General features: G+C 41.9%; 1 protein-coding gene across 1 annotated transcript; it reads right to left on the reverse strand.

The window, feature by feature from the left end:
- Window positions 1–911: 911 nt before the first annotated feature.
- Window positions 912–1,181, reverse strand: LOC311058586 (LYR motif-containing protein 4B-like; the record flags this gene model as incomplete). The annotated part of the gene is made up of 1 exon (XM_084076048.1): window positions 912–1,181. The coding sequence occupies one exon, from the start codon at window positions 1,179–1,181 to the stop codon at window positions 912–914; it is 270 nt and encodes an 89-aa protein (XP_083932174.1).
- Between the last annotated feature and the right edge of the window lie 19,344 nt (window positions 1,182–20,525).

The raw sequence follows: 20,525 nt of genomic DNA on the forward strand, positions 1-20,525 counted from the left end.
ACAAGCTGTCAAACATAACAATAAATATTTTTGCTTGATCTCAAAATATAATGTCACATGCTAGATGACAGGCCATGGTATAGTCATATCAAAGCTAGGGGAGGTGTTTTTTTATCTTGCAAAATCCTCACAAAAGGCCCAAATCGTCAACAGGTTTTTCCAGCCACAATCCTTCCATGTTCTTGAACTGGTTGATGTGTTGTCGGGTATGCAATACATGTTGTACCCAATGTCAGAGTATGTATTGCAGTACCCATTATCATGGTTCTTGGAGGCCAGTTTATGATGTCAGTACTGGCATCATATTGATGACATCAGGTATCTTCATATATGCAGATTTGCAGATTTTTATCATGTTTATTATGTCCTCAACTTCATTCAAATAGGATTTGGGTGCAAAATCAGCAAAGTTGCCTTTTAAGACAACTGTATTTATGTACAGTACGTGACTATAGCTTGTGTAAAGCAAAATATGGATGGGGGAGGAGTAGAATGAGCGATCCTCACCTGTGACTGACCAACAGTAACCATAAGGTAATGGTGAAACATGGTAGTGATGACTCCACTGAGACCTCTCTCCCATGTCTCTACTGAGACTCCTTCTCCACTTCGGCCTTCAAAGTTCTCATTTGAATATATTCTAATACCACCATGATCTGCACCCGCAGCAGCTCCACCCGGGCCGGCACCAACGTTTTATGCGCCTTCTACTCTTCGCCGTGTTCCTCCTACTTGTCACGGCGTAGCCCTCAAAGCTCCCATTGCCAACAACGGCCGGGTAAGGGTCCGACACTCCATTTTCAGAGCTATTTAATTCGGCAGGTGAGTTGGTACACATGCAATAGCGGCTTCCAACTTCCAGTCTCAAAATCCAAAATCCAAAATCCTGTCTCTCTCCTTCTTGTCATCTGTCAACGAAGTTCCTCTTTTTCCATGATGGTCCTCTGAGCGGAGAACATCTTACCTATGGACACCTGTCTCTGTATGAGGGACAGTGTCTTGTATCCGTCCTCCACCAGTTTCTGGACAGTTTGATGATCCTCTATTGTCCTGTTGGCTTGAAACGCATCTCGCACCCTCCTCAAAGCATAGGTCCTGTAATTGTATGAGGGGAATCCCCTGCTCTCTCTGAGCAACATTCTGTACAGAGACAGAACCTGTGTTCTTGTGGACGCTGCCATATTGATTAACAGCCAGGTCAAAGGCAAGGGGGATGATGTTATTGCCCTGTCTGTTTGTGTCCACGGCTAATCTCGCAAACCGCTACACGGAACAGTAGCGTCTTGTGCACGCTGCCGCAGGCCAAGGAACTCAATCCCCAAATACTGTTATTCTTTGGAATATATAACCTCAGACCCACCGCCCCTCCCGGCTATGGGATCAGATCAGAGTATGTCCAGTCTTGCCCAAATGGAGTTCATCATGGCTTCAGACTGGCCTCTAAGTACTGATGTCACACTGATAATGTCATATTGGTGACATCAGTCTTGCCCAAATATAGAGTTCCATCTGACCGGGCAGAGATATGCTCTCCACTGAGCATCAGGCTAGCCGTCTATGAAAGGGTCTGTCTGTATGACAGAGTGTCTGCCAGTGTCTGTGTGTCCAGAGCTAATCTCACAAACCGCCAGACTCATCAGTGCCAAACTTGGTATGCACACTGCCTGTAGGCCAAAGAAGCTTCCTTTTTTCCAGATGCTTCATACTTTTTGAAATGTAACTTTGCGATGTGATGTGGTGCGAGAATATGGACTTCTGGATCGCTGCCCTCCAGTCCCTCCTGTCTAGCATCAGAGTCTTGAGCTCTGCAGTGTTGCTAGCTCCGCTGTCACGCCGCAGTGTTTCTACGTACGTAAGTGCATGGTGTGCCTCTTTCCTCTTGGGTTGGTTCCCACAGTGTCAGCTTGCTCACTACCAGTTCTGGGTGTCTGACCCAGTGCCCTGAATCCTCTGCAGAGGTCCACGTTTCTGATGTGGCCTGCCTCTGACTGTGTTACACATCAAGTGCCATTCGTAGAATTCTCGTGTAAGGCCTTTCAGGGGCCTTTTACTGCTGTACTGTGAGCACAAAACACGCAAAACGACACAATGTGAGCTTGTAGATCTGCCAAATATTTTCCCCAGAATGGGGACGCTAGGGATGTGGTTAAATGAAAAAAAATAATATCCCATCATTGTGATTCTTATTTTTTTCACTCCTATACATGACTTTGTCTGTGTGTCCGTATGTATGTATGTATGTATGTATGTATGTATGTATGTCCACAAACATTGATGACAACATAAATACGGGGTCAATACGGGGCTCATCAAAGGCACCACTCACTTCACACAGGTGATTTTTTCTTTACTGATGTGCTTGACTGCAGGAGAAAAAGGCCAACACTAATCTAAGCTCTATACTCACATTATCATTATCGTAAAGGCCAAAAAGCTGTGCTGATGGCTTTATTGTGTGTCTAGCTATCCATCTATCTCTCAATCCATCCACCCATAAATTGAGATTGGAATGAATTAAAAAGCCTTTGAGAACTGTAATAATTGCCAATATGTGCATGATATTTATGCTGGCATTGCTGTCACTGCTGTGTCAACAAGTAAGGTGTTCATTAACATATTGTCCACTATGTGAAAAATTAAATAGTACCATGTTGTGATTGTTCTGTGAATGAGGTCCAACTGCAATTCAATGCATAAAACATGAAGGACATTCAGTTGGACAAACCCCATTAATATTGGATGACCTGCCTTTGTGTGCTGCAATCACCTTGGGGAAGGTCATTGTGTGCATGTGAAGATAATGAATCAAATAACCAGACCCACTGTGCAGAAAGTTAAATAGATGTCTGGATACAGGAATTAACCACTTAAACCCAATCATTGGAATGGTGGGGAAAGCTTTCGCTGAAAATAGCAGATCGACAAGCTTGCGTCGCGTTGTGAGCTTGTCGATTGGCTATTTTCAGAGAAAGCTTTCCCCACAATATCAGAAAACAGAAAAGACTATATTGAGCCCTGAGGGACTCCGGTTACCCATATGGGGTTTAAGTGGTTAATGGATGGATTGATAGATGGATTGATAGAGAGACTGTAGAGAGATTTAAATGGTAAATGGTGCATTTACATAGCGCCTTTATCCAAGGCGCTTTACAGTGTGCATTACATTCAGTCATTCACACACCCATTCACACGCACATTCATACACCGACGGCAGAGGAAACCATGCAAGGCACCAACCTGCTCATCGGAAGCAATTAGGGGTTCAGTGTCTTGCTCAAGGACACTTCGACACTAACTCTGGGGGAGCCCGGGATTGAACTGGAAACCTTCTGGTTCCCAAGCAAGCGGCCACTCTACTTCCTAAGCCACTACCGCCCCTATGTGTTGAATGGATGGATTGGATTTCACGAACTGAAACTAAGCCAGCAAGCTGACAGACATGACGGCAAATACTATATGTATGGACGTATAGTATGCATGTATAGTATTAGGCAGGCAGGAGAGATGAAAATCTGATACCAGTCATCTATACTGAATTAAACTGAACTGAATTGGAAAATGGAGAGATGGATGGACCAAGAGGACGGACTGGTGATAAGTCAACATTGCATGGAGAATCCATCACACTGATGCAGTTCATGGATTATCATCTCTAATGTTAAAAATTATAATGAATAACAATCACTCTTTGCTGCAGGAAAAGTAATCCTCACAATTTCACAACAGGAAATCTACAGCAAGTTGTTTAAGGGAAAAAAGATACCAACACTGTAATCAGTGAGTAAAAGCAAGTCTATGTGATGGACAGTAAAAACAAGGTGTCAAACATAATACAAAGTGGAATAACTATTTACAGTGAACAGTGTTTTTTTTCTGCCATGGTGTTTATCCCCTGATCCTCTAATAAACAAGGTCACTGCTAATCACCATGAATATAATTTGGCTGATTAATGGCACTCTTCAATATGAAGCAGCTGAAAGGTGGATTATTTGTCGGGTCTCTTGAAAATGGCTGCTGCTTGCCTTGTGTATGCACACTGCCCAATTACACACTGTGCGCATGCATACTAGATACATACTGTAAATGTCGACACTCAGTATTTCCTCAAATGCTCATTTGAGATGATCAGGTTGTGGCTTAATTTGAATTCACAATTTCCACTTTCACCACATGATCCCTATCGTCCGTATAATGGGCTTGTCATAATAGGCGAACATTCATCAAAAATAGAACTTTCTATGAAAATAGAAGAACATTTTTCAGTCTGCTTCAATCCTCAACACCCTCACTAATTATCACCAGCTGCAAATTGTCACTGTATGTCCAAAACTTTTCAGGAAAAGGAAAATGTGTCCCAATGGATCCAATGTAGTCTTTATTCACAAGCATTTATTAACACTTGTTAAATATCTTATATAAATAAAATTCTCTTATGGGTGGACATTGGACATCACACACCTAACATGCCCATATATGGAGTTTTTCCAGACCATTATGTTTGTAAAACTGGCCATGTCACATCATGTCACAAGATGCCCATACTGTAGTAGTAGTGTAGCATAGATTTTTTGAGAGCCTAAACATGCTCAAAAGGTTGTGCACTTGCACACACACATCACAAGTGGTGAAAAATTACGTATATTTATTTCTGCATTTTTTACATTGGATGACGTAGTGTAGCCTGGCAATTTTTTATGTTTTTTTATGGGGTTACCATTACATGGAGACTATTCTGACACGTTGAATGATAAGCTGAGAGGACAGTCAGTCAGATCAGTGGATGTCCAAAAAATATTGGTAAATCCCCATATATGGAGTGCCCTGATGTCATCAATATGACGTCATAGTACTGACGTCAAAGACTGGCCTGGACTCCATATTTGGACATGCCTCACATGGAACTCCATGCATGGCCATAAAAGGGACACAGACAGGCAGATCATGAAATCTCTGTGTATTGGACATTTAAAGGACACATTCAAATAGACAGGTACAACGGATACTCTCACAATGGGTACAACAGGTATTGCATAACCGGGTGGGGCATACATTCCCAACTTGCATCGTTCCCGACCTGTGTGGTCCCAGAGTAGGTCAGAGCCTGAAGGGCACAGTCTAGTTTATAAAACACACAGACAGACATAACCACTTTCAACCTGGCGTCCTTATTTTGGGTTTGTCATTAGAGTGAAGAATTTCACAAAATAGTGAAAATAGCTAATCTACAAGGTAACAAATTGTCACATTGCAATGCATTGTGCCCTTATATAATTTGCTACTTTTGAACAACACGGTCATAAAATGAGGTATAAAATAGAACATAATTTTTTGCCTGACAGCGATGAAATGCGATGCAAGGTACAACACAAAGAATTCTTCCTATATGGTGCATATGGTCTCCTATTCACACTGGTGGCATTCCCATGGTTACAAGCTACAGAAAATAGCAGTGAGCTTGACCTACAAGACCTGGGAGGCCGGGTGTGGATTATGTCACCTCTCATTGTCATCTGGAACAGAAACGCGTATGCAATAAACGTGGTACATTACATTACATTACAGTCATTTAGCAGACGCTTTTATCCAAAGCGACTTACAATAAGTGCATTCAACATAGGTAGGCAAGGAAACTACTAATCACCAGAAGTTTTAAGTGCTTTCTCTTCTAAAGCAAGCAACTAAGAGTATACCTAGCGCTAAGGTAAAAGTGCAGATGAGACATCTGCACTGATACAAATAGATGAGACAAATAGGAAAATCAAATGAGCAAGAGCTAAAACAAATAAGTGTATTGAATAAACAAGATCCAATAAGACAAGAGCTCGTACAACTAATTGACAACAAGTAGGCAAAGCAAAGAGGAAGGGTAGTGTTTCCTGAAGAGGTGGGTTTTCAGCCTGCGGCGAAAGATGGGCAGTGACTCTGCTGTCCTGACATCAGTGGGAAGTTCATTCCACCACTGTGGGGCCAGAACAGAAAAAAGCAGTGACCGTGTAGATCGGCCGGAAGGACCACTGAGCGACGAGGCAACCAGATGCCCCGAGGCGGCAGACCGAAGTGGTAAGTGGTAAGAAGGAGTAAGTGCTGCATGGTTCTGAGTGACAGGTGCACAGTAAAGTCTGCAATGTTAATTTAGCCATTTGTAACTCAGAGAGTGTACAAATGTATGCAATGCAATGAGATACTATGTGATGGGAGAGTGCGGACAGGCCAACACCAACTCGGGACTCGCATGCCCTCCACACACTCCTTGTCAGTTTCTGATAGTTTCAATTGATTGGCTCAGATTGAACCGGAAAAAATGTTATTGCGTGTCAGAAACTGACCCGGAACAGGAAATGCTACCTTCTGGAAAAGGGAACTACAGTCATGCACAGAGCCGATCGTTTGCAATGACTATTATAAAGGACTTCATGCATTGTCCAGAGCTACAGTATGGGCTCACGTTTGGTATTGAGTCGAGTCTGAATTTGTTTGATTTGGACGGTTAGGTGTGTAATGTGACTCTTTTAGGAACTACCTAGCGGATAAGGAGGACGCTAATCCCTGAGGTCAGGTCTGGCGCCATAGCTGACGTTTTGGCGAGGTCTCTGTTCTGGCTGTGGTACAGTTGTTTGGTTTCTCTGTCGGTGAGCACAGGAATTAGCCTGTGTGTTATCAGAGATAGTTGAAAGTGGATGAAAGCAATTTGATTTGATTTTGTGCAACAATTTTGGATTACCTCCAAACAGACCTCACAGCCTCCCTGTGATCTTTTGCGCCCCCCCCCCCCAAAGGGTTGGGAAACACTGGTTTCAAGGAAATTTGCAATGTGGCTCTGCCCTCCAGTTCCAACTAATTGAAAGCTCCTCACTGGCTGCTGTTACATGGACAGTTGTATTCGGAATGAATACACTTCTATTCGGAATGAATGAATGGATGAATTCATTCCGAATAGATTTGCTCATGTAAACACCCCAATTGGAATAGAATATTCCATTCCAGTCTGACCCGAATGCATTTTCATTCGGAATAGGAGGGGTGGTATAGACCGTTTGAATCGGGTTAAATCAATCGGAATTGACCATGTAAACACTTTATTCCAAACGCTCCTGTCTGTTTGGAATACATGCATTCCTTTGCGCATGTCCGTGCTTAGAAGGGCTGTCAGAATTGTCCAAAAATGACCTATCAAATCTCTAATTCGGCCACGGTTGGTGCAGAGAAGCGCTCGCTCCTGCGGGATAAAATTAATGATTCTAATAGCGTAATTTAATAAGCCTGTAATGGTTAAGCCCAGACTTGTCCAGGAGAACGGACGCTCCGAGGATTGCTGGCCTAGGCTACACTTATATGGATCTTTTTCTAAACAGGTATTTTAGTCCTCAGTTTTTAAAAAGAATCCCTGGCCACATGACAAAGATTTTTTTTTTTAAATCCCTGTACACACGTAAACGCAGAAACGCATTGATCAGCATGCAAGTTTAAATTTTAAATCAGATTTTATTTTATTATTTTTATTTATTTTATATATGAGGTGCCAAATACATATACATTTTTAATCGCATGTTAAGGCCCAATACTGCAATAGCTGCATTATTTTAATAGCATACGTGAACAAAAATAAATGAAAACAACATTATTAGGGGATTTAGGGCACAACTGCAGCGAAAATAGATGAGTTTTACTTCATCAATTCATTACATGGGCAGCCGGAACGGTTGTCCCAAAACACCCCGCCCCACGCACCTTTTGAGCGGGCCATCCACGGCTGCTCCATGGTGGCTGGATTTTGACCGGGGGCGATTATGTTTTAGGGCGACAGACCCGTTATATTATACCTCTATGGACAGACCCCGTGTGCGCACCGCGCGCTACTCGGCGCAGAAAGAGGGTTTTCGTCACAGTGAATGAGTTACAGCATGTTTCAAAGCTTTTTCATAATAATACAAGAAAACGTGACACTCGGCATAATGAGTAGGCTAGCTTATACTTTCTACTTTTGATGCCAATACTTTTGTACTTTTGCCATAAATGAGCGTGCCTTGTTTCATAGACTGCAGTGTTTCTCTCTCTCTCTCTCTCTCTCTCTCTCTCTCTCTCTCTCTCTCTCTCTCTCTCTCTCTCTCTCTCTCTCTCTCTCTCTCTCTCTCTCTCTCTCTCTCTCTCTCTCTCTCTCTCTCTCTCTCTCTCTCTCTCTCTCTCTCTCTCTCTCTCTCTCTCTCTCTCTCTCTCTCTCTCTCTCTCTCTCTCTCTCTCTCTCTCTCTCTCTCTCTCTCTCTCTCTCTCTCTCTCTCTCTCTCTCTCTCTCTCTCTCTCTCTCTCTCTCTCTCTCTCTCTCTCTCTCATTATAATGACCATGAGCGGTCCGGTGTTTATTATTATTATAATGACCATGTGCGAATGCGCGATGACATCATCGTACGGTACCTACATGAGAATTGTGACAAATATAGGCTAGTCTACGTTTTACCGTGTCTGGTACCAATACAAAAAGAGAAACTGGTCTGAACTTGTAGATCTGCTACTTTTGCATTAAAACAGCAAGGACAAAGGAACACAGGCTTGCACCGCATACAACGCTGCCTGGTGCGTTGCTTCCGGGCCTGCCTACGACCGATAGACCTCCGCCGCGGAGGCACAAGGGGGCTATTGCCTCCTCCCATGCCCACCAGGGGAAGCTCTGCTCCGGGTAGTGGCCCCTGGTCCATGCCCGGGCGTAGGCGGGAACCACTTTGCGCATGTCAAAAGTTATATTCTGAATGAATGATTTGGTCATGTAAACGAGGAATACTTTTATTCAGGTCCCATGTAAACAGGTGAGTGGATCAGATTCCTCTATTCAGAATGAGTTCATTCGGAATGAATTCATTCTGAATGAATACATGATGGTCCATGTAACTGTGGCCACTGATAACCCTCATTGCAGAACCTTTTCTTTTGCTTATTGTTTCATTTGCTCAGTGGGTTGTGAATCTACTCACTAGGTTGATTATCATGGACCCACTCACCCATCTTTGCTCCCTCGGGCAAATATGCTGAGGCATCATATGTCAAGAAAAGGTTGCAGTAAGACAAACATGACCAGCATAATCATTAGAGAGCGGCAGACAGACGCTAAATCGATCTTGGTCTTATTACATGTTGCTGTACTATCGTGAAAGTGATGGTGGAATAAGAACTCAGATTAAGTAAGAGTGGCAATACCACAATGTAGAAATGCTCTGTTACAAGTAAAAGGCCTGTATTCAAAATGTTACTTAAATGAAAGTACAAACGTATTGGCATCATTATACACTTGAAAGTACCATAGTAAAAGCACTCATTCTTTTTCTAGACTAGAGAATATTCGCACTAACAAGGGAGGGATGGTCACACGTGGATCCAGGACACAATCACACGTGCAAATAAATATTCTCCTCCCGTTCACCTCCATTCTATGCTAATGAAGTGGCAGTGATTCAAGTGGCAAAGCAAATTATCATCTTCTGCTTTGCGTGGAATAACTATGACCAGGGTCAACCAGTAGCAAAGTAGTGGGTGTGGTCGATCCCACTTGGCTGTCATTGCCCACCCTACATTTTTCAAATTGACCTCATGGTGGCGCTATAACAGGCCAATTCACGTTTTGGCCTTAAACTCTTGAACCGAAGGTCATAGTAACAATCAAAATGATTTTCCCCTTGGATTCCTTTACAGAATTTCCTGAATAAGCCACGGCCATTTCCACCTGACAAGTTTTCCGTCATATTGCGTTTCCTTTGCAAAACACAGTTTTTGCTACTACTCCTGCCGATTATGTCCAAACCTCACCCAAATTGGTAAACATTATCTCTATGGTCATGTGATCAAGAAGTATCTGTCCGATTTTTCGGATTGTATTCCGAATGACTACGATTGGCTTTCAAAGTTTGCTGGAGGGGCCCGTTTTGCACGACATGCTACAAGCACCACTGGACCGATCAGCAGGAAACGTTGCACGCACAATCACAGAAGGCTAAGGAAGAATCTGCACCCAATTCGTTTGCTATATAGCGGCACCATGAGACTAGATTTTTCAAATCACATTTTTTATATACTACTCCTACAGATTCACACAAATCGATATACCTTATCTCTGGGGTCAAGATGTACAAGTTTGATTATTCTGATCCCATTCCAAGTGGCTATGACCACAGACCTGGCAGAGACTTGTGCTCTGAGGAACACACTTTTCTAGTTTTAACTGTGGTGAAATTGGTAGTGAATATTAAAACCCAACGGGGACATCTGGTCACTGTACCATACCCTCAGTGTTGTAGCTCAACTCATGTAGTCTCTCCCCTAGACCACTCCCCTGTAGACCACACCCACATTCATTCCACCTCACCTCATTGACGATCTACTCACCTGTTCCCACGCCATTCATCAGCCCTGCACTTACATGGCCCCTCTCATCTGTGTCCATTTTCCCTAATCTAACCCTCATTAAGCTCTGAGGATCCCTGTTTTCACTTCCAGATTGTGAACTACAGTATATGTTACCTTGTGGACACAAGCCACCCTGTTCGGTTCTTGCTCCTGCCATCTAAAAATTGTTAATGGGACATCAAATTACACACCACCCATCTCAGTAGCACTTTCTTTCCACAGATTGTGAATGCTGTATAACATGTCATGTTATTGCATACTGTATATTGTGTATATAATGTCTATATGAGTGCATTGTGTACACAATCTACTGTATGTGCTGGAGGTGTTTTTTGGTTGGTTTTGGAATGATGCATCCTTTGTGTTAAGGCAGAATGAGCCAGAGCACAAACTGTAACCATGTGTATAATAATACACATGACAATAAACTTGAACTTGTGTCCCTGCATTAGAGCTCGAGCCATTGTCCATACATATTGTTCCTGAGTGCTGCTTCAGGCTCTGCCTGCCATACCTTTGTTTTTGACCTTTGCCTGTCCTTGGCCTTCTCACTTTTGGATTTGTTTGCCTTCAGAAGGCAAACAATTTTCCAAGAAAATTCCTGGTTTTGGCATTTGCCTTTTTCACCTTGCTATATGCCTTGTCCCTCTTGCATCTGTCACCTTGCTGTAATCATTGTCCCTCCTGTATCTGTCACCTTGCTGTAAGCCCAGCCCCTATTTGTCAATAAATCCTTTGTATTGAACCTGCTATGCTGGTCGTCTGCGTCTGCATCGTCCTTTCCCCTGACACTGTGGCATGCCCATTGCATCCGTGAAGCTTTCACTATATTCCCTTATGTCTCCTCAGTGCCTCAAGATTTATTTGGCACGTTATACTTTATTTCATGTAGGAGAGTATTGAAAGACAGTAAACCATGGGGCAAAGATATGAGAGACTTGAGGGGTCAGTCTGTTTAGAACTGTGATCCTCATGCTTATAAGGATCATAGGTCTGTGCACTAACCAGCACAGCCACCAGGCACCCCCAACACCACAAGTTAACATAGTTAACTCTATCCTATGAAACTATCAATTTTCAATCCTCGCCACTACAGCAAGTCTAAAACTATGATGCTAGTCTGTTATTTGCAGCTTACTAGCAATTCCTTGATAGTTGTAGTAGACCATAATTCAAGACCGTGTTCCCTGTCCCCCTCATCTGTGTTACTCTGTGATTAATAATGAAATGGCAGGAAATTTGTGTTGAGTTGGAGAGAAAATATTATATTCTTAAGGGGCTGACTACCATATATTGAGTCAAGCTGGGCTGTGTGGTTCCTGAGCTAACACCCTGAGAGGGAGACAAACAGATCAGCTCAATGACAGAAAGATGTTCAGATATTCACCCGCAAAAATATTCATGATGAGCAAGTGGCATTTTCCTTTCTTTATTCAGTAAAGCAATCAGTCCAGTATGCTACTTGGGGGGAAAAAGAAAGGAGAGTTTTATTAACTCTCAGTTGGCACACATGCACATGCACACACGTGTGGGCATGTGCAAGTGGATCTAGGTTACTGGAACGAGCGTGGGAGTTCATGTTTTAGAAAGAAGAGAAATAATAAATAAGAGATTTCAATTAACTTTGAGGCTTTTCCTCACGGACGTCGTAAGCTTAAACTTCCTCCACTAATTGATAATAGACCAAATTACGGATGCTGCCACGGTGCTACGGCTGATGTCACATCCTAATGAGAAGTGTTAACTTATCACTACCACAGCAGCAGCAGCTTTATTAATTTATGAGTTTGAACCAAATTATGGACAGCGTTACTGCCATTGACTCATAAAGACCTTAAATGAAGCCTATTTTTCAGCAATTTCAAACCCGCCATATTTCTATATCGTGTCATATCGCGTCATATCCTATGCACAAGGAAATGAATGCGATTGGTTGGGACCACAGCGGGGGTGGGGAATGAATGCTATTGGTTGTGTAGCTTGTCAATCAAATCATCACAAGGTAGCCACGCCCACTCCTACAGCATACCCTACTTTACCATCAATTTTAAAATAAATGGGACCATTCATGTGAACATTTCCTATTTACAACAATTTACAACTCAGAAGCTGGCGACTCAACTATGCACCTCTAGGTTGCCCTTGTTACTGTATGCTTGCAACACACACACACACACACACACACACACACACACACACACACACACACACACACACACACACACACACACACACACACACACACACACACACACACACACACACACACACACACACACACACACACACACTTAACATTCCACTCAAGGAGCACTTCACCTATTAATATCTAATGTGCATTATAAGATGGTACAATTTCTGTCTACTTGCTCTGTGTCTCAGAGGTGGGCTGTGGAAAGTTCAGAAACCTTACCTTAATGACATCATCGGTAGATTCAAACAAGATTTCATACTTTAAAGAAGAGGTGCAAGACAAGAGAACAAATCTAACAGGGGCTTTCAGTAAAGTGATTGCACAAGTTGTCTATTTGACAATACTGAATCAAGTCAAAAACGGGCTCATCCACAATCAGAGAACAGATTCTCATCAAATTCTGATGTTTGTGTACAAATTGACAAATATGCGGGTAATTATATAAAAAAGAAAATTCTTGGAATACTGATTCTATAGGCCTACTGGTAAGAAGAATGTGCTAAAATAATTGCAGGCAAATATGCACCACATAAATAACTATCACACATGAACAGCATGTGTCTGTCTGTCATTGAGGTTATTTGTTACAGCAATGTGCTCAGTCACACCCTATAAACAGTAGAGTAGGTCACACACATCTGTCCGTTTGCCCAGGGGCAGTGAGAGACACAGAGAGCAAAAGGGTGGTACAGCTGGGGCAGACTGGCACACCCAGCCCCATAATAGCCACAACACAGACACAAGCCCCAACCAGCAGGGTCACGCTGAGGTAACAGATATGACAGCATGTGGCAGATAGAGATACAAACCACCTCCCAGTCAACCCCTGTCCACCTGACACCTAGCCAGACACGGCTTCTGTGTCTCTGACCATGGGGAGATGAGTTGGACTGAGAGGACAAACTGTGCAAGGAGACAAGAGGATTGAATAGCCTCTGCAGCCACCATCTTCTAACAGTCTCTGGTTTCCGCCCCCCCGCTGACTACGAATCTTTGGGGCCCAGTGGGGTCTGGTGAATGAGTATAGGACTGACACCCGAGTTTTTAATTTTCTTTCATCGGCTTTCCCTGGGAGGGCAATGCTGCTGTATCACATAGCAGACAGTATGGCATTCATTCTGGATGCTAAACTGAACCTCAGATACCGTAGGCCTACAACTACAGGCTGCTTTTGATTTATCACCAAATCAACCTACAAGCTGGCTCTGCAATGTGCTTTTTCCAAGAAATTATGAGCACTTGCAGTTTGCAATGTGCTCAAAAAAAATAATTCCCCCAGAGTTGGTCAGAATGCAGGTCAGCATCTCGCTTTTTCCACTGGGAGTGCTGTGTCTCGTTCAAGGACATTCTGCATGGATAACTATTGGCTGTTGCAGGGACTGAAACAGTGACTTTTCAGTTGAACCTGTCCACCCTGTTATTCTGTTCTACTGAGTCATGTTTGTCATCGATAAAATCAGTTCACAAAACTAATAACCACACCAGATAAAACAGTATTTGTACTGTCTACTATTCTTGAATGCATGGGGTACATCTACCACACCATCAGTACCAGTGGGCTTTGTCCAAACATTCTCATTGACGTACCTGATCAAGCGGCAAAATGTATGACAAGTAGGGGATGATGACGAAATGTGTTCCGTGTAGACTCAACATTGAAAACAAGGCAGTGTGCCGTCAGAGGCGGGCTTGAGCTCCATGAGGCTTCAGCTCTAAAAAGAAAAAGAAAAGATTAAACTTATTTGAGAAGCATTTACTCATTAAACTTCATCAAAATGATAACGATGTCATTGGCTTTTGTCATGACATTCTTGAGAACGTGTCCAACAGGGAAAATAGATTGTGCCCTAAGAGAGGAGGCTCTTGGAGATAGTAGAGATAAAGGTACAGAATGAATGCCATCATCAGCTATCATTTCCATCTAATCCTGGCTGACACAGCCAAAAGCAGGTAGGTTGGGGTAAAAAAATAAGGTGAGAGCAGAGGAAAGCTGGAAGCCATCTCTTACACAGGTTAGTCTTCTTTCATATCGTCAGATGTCCAGCTCAACTTCGTATAGGTCCCACGTCGAAGAGGCCAGCTTCTGAAGGTGGTCTGTATAGGGGGGCAGGTTATATTTGGCAGCCTGCTCAGACTCGCCACACTTGCATGCTGTGCTGCACTGCTGTCTGCCAAGCCCCACTTCTTCACAGATGATCGGCCGACCCCAGTATGTAGGCGGTTCAGCAAGGTCCATTGCCGGTATGGTCACCTTTGACGGAATCTCACGGGTCACAGATGTAGCCATGGACTTGTCTTGTGTGGGCCCGGCCATCTCACACTCCTGCTTCCAAGATACAGTACCACCCATGCATTAAGTTGTGAAGACTGATCTTTATCAACACAGATACGAAGTCAGTTCCAATGTTCAATGACAGCTTGTTAAAGGACGACTCTTCATATTATTGGTCCTTACTAGTGCTCATGATACTATGCTAACATTTTTGTCTACTCAGTCTGTGTCTCAGAGGAGGCCAGTGGACAGTCCAGAAACCTGCCTACCAATGACATCATCGATGGGGAATCCAAGCAAATAAAATGGCAGGCTTTCTATTCCTGGAAGGTTAGCATGCTATAATAGAAGCCATTGTTCTCCATTAATAATTTTTTTTTTTTTTTTTTAAATCTTCCTGCCTAATGATGATAGGCAGGTTTCTGAACTGTCCACAGCCCTCAGACGAGTATAATTTTATTTTATTTTTGTTACCATATTATCATCATGAGCAGTAGTGAGTGAGGATCAATTACATGAAGATAGGTTGAAAATGGGTCAAAGGAAAGGTTACAACGTCAGGTGAGGGGGATAAAGCAATTCACAACATAAATTCATCCAGGGGTTAAGACCATTGCAAACACAAACTGAAGTTTTCAGTCAAGCTCATCAGTTTTCTATCCAGAGTTTCCAGTGTCCCATGGGGCATTGAGGGAATTATGGGCATCACTTCCTGTTGTCAGTCGTTCAATTCACATTCCTACAGGAAGTGATGCCTAAAATTCCCTAGGAAAATTGTGGATAAATGAATAGAAAAAACAATTTGCAGGTTTGCAGTGGTGGAAAAAGTACTACATTTCTTTACTTAAAAACAGAAAAAGTGCAAAACCATGGCACCACCTCTTTAAGTAAAAGTATCAATACTGCAATGTAGAAATACTCTGTTACTTGAGCAAAAGTCCAAAAGTATTGGCATCAAAATATACTTAAAGGTAGGGTAAGTTATATTTTTTGGTTAAAACAAAAGGTATTTTGTTAAAAGGTTAAAATACTATATTCTGATAGTAATCATTGCTATAGAGTGTTTTTTCAGTAACAGATGTCTCCCTGTCTCTCCAGCTCTTTAATAAACAGAAAATACATTTTTCGGTAGGTGTCAAAATCTCAGCCAATCAGGAGAATTAAGCTTAATTTAAGCTTAATTTGTATAGTGTTCCAGTTCCAATTTTGTCTGCTCATTTCTTAGTGTCATCACTTCCAATTTCACTTGTTTAATCTGTATCCTGATTGAGTTCTCTGTCCTGGTTGGATACAATTGGAAATTAAACTGAAACTGAAACGAAAATGCATTTTGTGTTTAATAAAGAGGTGGAGAGACAAGGAGACTCCTTTTACTGAACAAACACTCTATGAGCACTATCAGAATATAGAGGTATTTAACACTTATTTTAAATCACTTACCCTACCTTTAAAGTGCTAAAAGTAAAAGTACTCATCATTATGCAGAAGGTCCCATTTCACAAGTTTTCAAATGTATAAAATGTATGAAAATCCTTTGAAAATAGCAGATCTACAAGCTTACAACTGGTAGCAAACGCCAATTGTAGATGAGCTTGTAGATGGCTGTTTTCAAATTCTGAAGTAGTTTGGTAATAATAATCAAAATCTAACAAGTAACTAATGTGTTCAAATAATTGTAATGGAGTAAAAGTACAATATTTGTCTCTGAGATGTAGAAGTAAAAGTATTGAAAATTGGAAATAGGCCTACTCCAGTGAAGTAAAAGTACCTCAAAATTGTACTTAAGTACAAGTACTTCGTTACTTTCCGCCACTGCAGGTTTGTACATGAATCACCCTGCTAACCATGTCGAAGAAGTAGAGTATATGGCTTATCCTTCCACCAATGAAAGTCAGCGAAGAGTGAGCGCTACACATAGCAAAAGGTTGGTCAGACCCAAATCAGCCAGCTGCCTCCAGCCAGACCTTCCTCCAGCCTGTTAGTTAGTGCGCAGGTGTCATCATATCAAGCTGATTGATAATAGAGATTGGCGCCTCCCCTCGGAGCCGGTGCTGTCCGAGGTGCTGAACTCTGGGTCCTCGGGGATTTGATTTGATTATATTTATTTCAAACATGTAGGTAAAAATAGAATAACAATCAAAAACAAATAACAATGGATTTCATAATATATAAAAAAAAAAGACAAAACAAACAAAAATGTCATCATTGATCATACTTAAACATGACCAAAAAGGAGTAGGAAGAAATAAAGACTTATTTACTCCTACCCCCTTCTTATATAATATTTATAATAGGTCTACATAAATCCTATGATATCTATATATATATAATACACATATACTGTACCCATATACTTACTATACATGACTTATATATACTTGCTGTATATTAATTATGTGTCATATATAGGGTTTAATATACTCCCAATATATCACTATACTACTCATACCATAATTTATACACAATCTCCCAGTGCAGGCCAATTCACCACCCAGTGTCATAAAATAAATAAAAAAGCCAATACAATCAACACACCCCTTCCTCGTCTCTACAACAGCTAAGGATGTATTTTTTTATACATCCTCTTAAACTGTACAATATCCAGACCATTCCATAAATTGACCCCACATATTGTGATACACTGACTTTTCATAGCGGTACAAGAAGTTTCGTTTCTTTAAGTTAAGCTCCCCGGTAGTAAATGATTTCTTGCTTTAAACATGATTTGAGCTGTTTAGAATTCGAACAAAGGGATAGATCATCTCTTGTGCCAAAGTATTGGATGCCCGGACTTGAGTCTGCTTGGGGGCGCTGCTGGCATTGTGGTGTAAATGCAGGATGCGCAAGTCATAATGGGATTTCCTTGCCAAGGGCGAGGGTAGCAGCCTTCAGAGGCCGGCTGGGGCGACTCCCACTAGGACTGGCAGGGGGAATACAGGGGAGGGACACAGGTTAGTGTTGTGTGTGTATGGGGGACCCGTGATCCGTATCCACTTAGGGGTTTCCTTTCCATGACAGAAAAGGACACTGATGTTGACACCAATTTTGCTAGCAGCAAGCTGATGGGACATTGTAGATCTTGTAAGGCCTAATAGCACAAGTGTGCTGGCATGACAAACATACACAGCCAGCACTTACATAATGTGACATCACACAGGTGGGGACATGTTGAATGGCCTCTAGAGCATAAGAATCAATAGATAACATTAACAGACACAGAGTCACCTTGTGTTCGGGCAGCAAAGTGTCCAATTGTATAAGACATAAAGAACACCTGCAGAGGCAACTGTGCTGTAATGACAAAAAGAGGTATAGCATTATGTGGATACGTGCTGGCATGTGCATTATGTGTAGGCCTACGTGACTGTGTGCATGCAGGTGTGCCCATAAGCATGTATGCCTGTCCATAGATGGAGTTGGCCCACTTTTACCAAACAACATCGCCTGCCCTTAAACTCTCAATCTGGGGAGTAAAAACCCTCACGAAAAAAAAACTGTTATGGGAATGGTTAAGGAAGAAACCTTGGAAAAGATCACAAAATAGCCCCTTCCAGGGCAGCCAGGCATAGGCTCTGTGCATAACTGTAGTCCCAGGTTTTCAGAAGGTGGCAAACCTGTTTCTTGTTCAGTTCATTTGATCTATTTGTCTGTCTGTCTGTCTGTTCCGGTCTAACGTAGGAGGTAGGCCCCCAGCTCTGGGGCTGGGGCCGCGGGCCGGAAGTGAGAAGATATTGAATGAAGCAACACACAGAGACAAACTGGAGAAGAAGGCCAGGAGTAAGGTGAATACATTCCACACGACAATTCGTTAAAATAGAGTTCTACAAGTTCACAACGAGGCGTTGTGAACTTGTAGATGTGCAATTTTCCTATTTTTGAATTATGTATTTATTTGCCAGTTTTTGACAAATCTGCCAAATATTAGGAATTCCATCATTCACTCAGGACCCACAGCCAAGGCACCGCCTCAACACACCAAGTAGTCACTAGTGGAAGTTAGGAACTTTTTTTATTTTTATTTATTTTAAGCGAAGGAATGTGTGATAACATAAATGTTTTAATTAAATTGTGATATTATCAAACAGAAATATCAAACATTTCATTCTGCATGTATTTAATTCAGTCTAATCTCTCAAGACACCACTGCCTTAAACATGTAGCGTTGCTGTTAGTAGGACTAAACACAGAAGCACCCGGGAGGAAGTGGACTAAGAATGGGGGAGGAGCCAAACTGAGTTCCTACCCCCCCCCCCCCCAGCAATTTCACCCCTGATTGTATGTACCACATACATACAGCAGTGCAGTGCTGGCTCAATGGATTTCTGTGGCAGCTCACTGCAAGGACGTGTGTCCATGCATTAAAACCAGTGTAATGGATGAATCAACAGGGAATGGATCTTGGCGTCTCTTAAATGTACAGGGCAACAGCGCTACACCAGTTAATTCCCGAGTGCAGGGGATCATTTACCCAGGCAACCACTGCTGCATGAGTGGATACTCAGTGAAATCCTCATTGTTAATTTAAGTTAACCACTGAACCGTTGAACCACTTGACCTCTAAACAATTCTAAATTATTTCAAAACTTGGTGATGCTCACAATGGGTCGCACAGCAACATGTTGTATAGATCTGATATTTAAAAAAGAATACAAATACAAAAATAAACATTTTTTTTTCACCTATAATGACATGTCCAAAATGTGGATGCCAGGGTTGAAGTTGTAAACTCTTGGAGTAACAAATGGATAAATTAACACTGTGCAGTAACAGCACTGCTAAAAAACTGATAATTGACATTATGAATCTTACATATATTGTATTGTTGATAAAAAAACAAAAACACTGAAACAACTAGGGTCATACTGTAGGTGTCACAGTTTATGACTGTGAAAAACTGAGGGAATCTCATTAAACCTGGTCATGGTGCATGAATTGAAACATTAAGGGAATGGAATTACATCCGAGAGTGCTGCAATGGCTACCTGTCTGTATTAATATATAGGCTAATGATTGACAGAAAAGCTCATTCTGACTCTCGAACTCGTTTGATCTAGACTAAACCCTAATTTATAATTTGTTGTACGACAATACGAAAATAATGGCAGCTGATGAACAAAGAAGGTTGTTTTTAGTTGAAAATCTGTTATTCTCCGCAAGCAATATGAGAACGGCTGATTTTCTCGAGTAGTAGTAATGATCTTCTACGGCAATCTTTACACAGAGGTATTGATCGCATGGAATCGACATGGTGTGTGACATCATCCTACAGGAAACTGAGCCTCTGACCTCAATGCCATCAGTGTCATTCTACAGAATATTGTATCTGTATGCTTTGTGATTAAATGGACAATGCAATTATGTACAATGCTGGTGGTGTTGACATAGAAAATGATCTGTAACTTTATGGGTGTATCTAATGGTTCAAAGAGGAGATTGTGTGCACATCTGTGTAGTATTTAGGCCAGGTGCTGGACATCAAGGCAAGAATCAAATAAAAACATCTGCACACTGGTTTAAAGCTCCCTAACATTTTTTGCCTGATGAAGACCTATATTAGATATTTATATTTTAAATAAATCAACCTCTGGGCAAATGAGAAATTTGATCAAATGCAGCAGCCTCCCAAGAATCCAACATTTGACCACAATGACATTTCCCTCTTGACACAA

Source organism: Gymnoscopelus microlampas (assembly GCF_963454915.1).
Source record: "Gymnoscopelus microlampas genome assembly, chromosome: 13".
In the NCBI taxonomy this organism is placed as follows: Eukaryota; Metazoa; Chordata; class Actinopteri; order Myctophiformes; family Myctophidae; genus Gymnoscopelus; species Gymnoscopelus microlampas.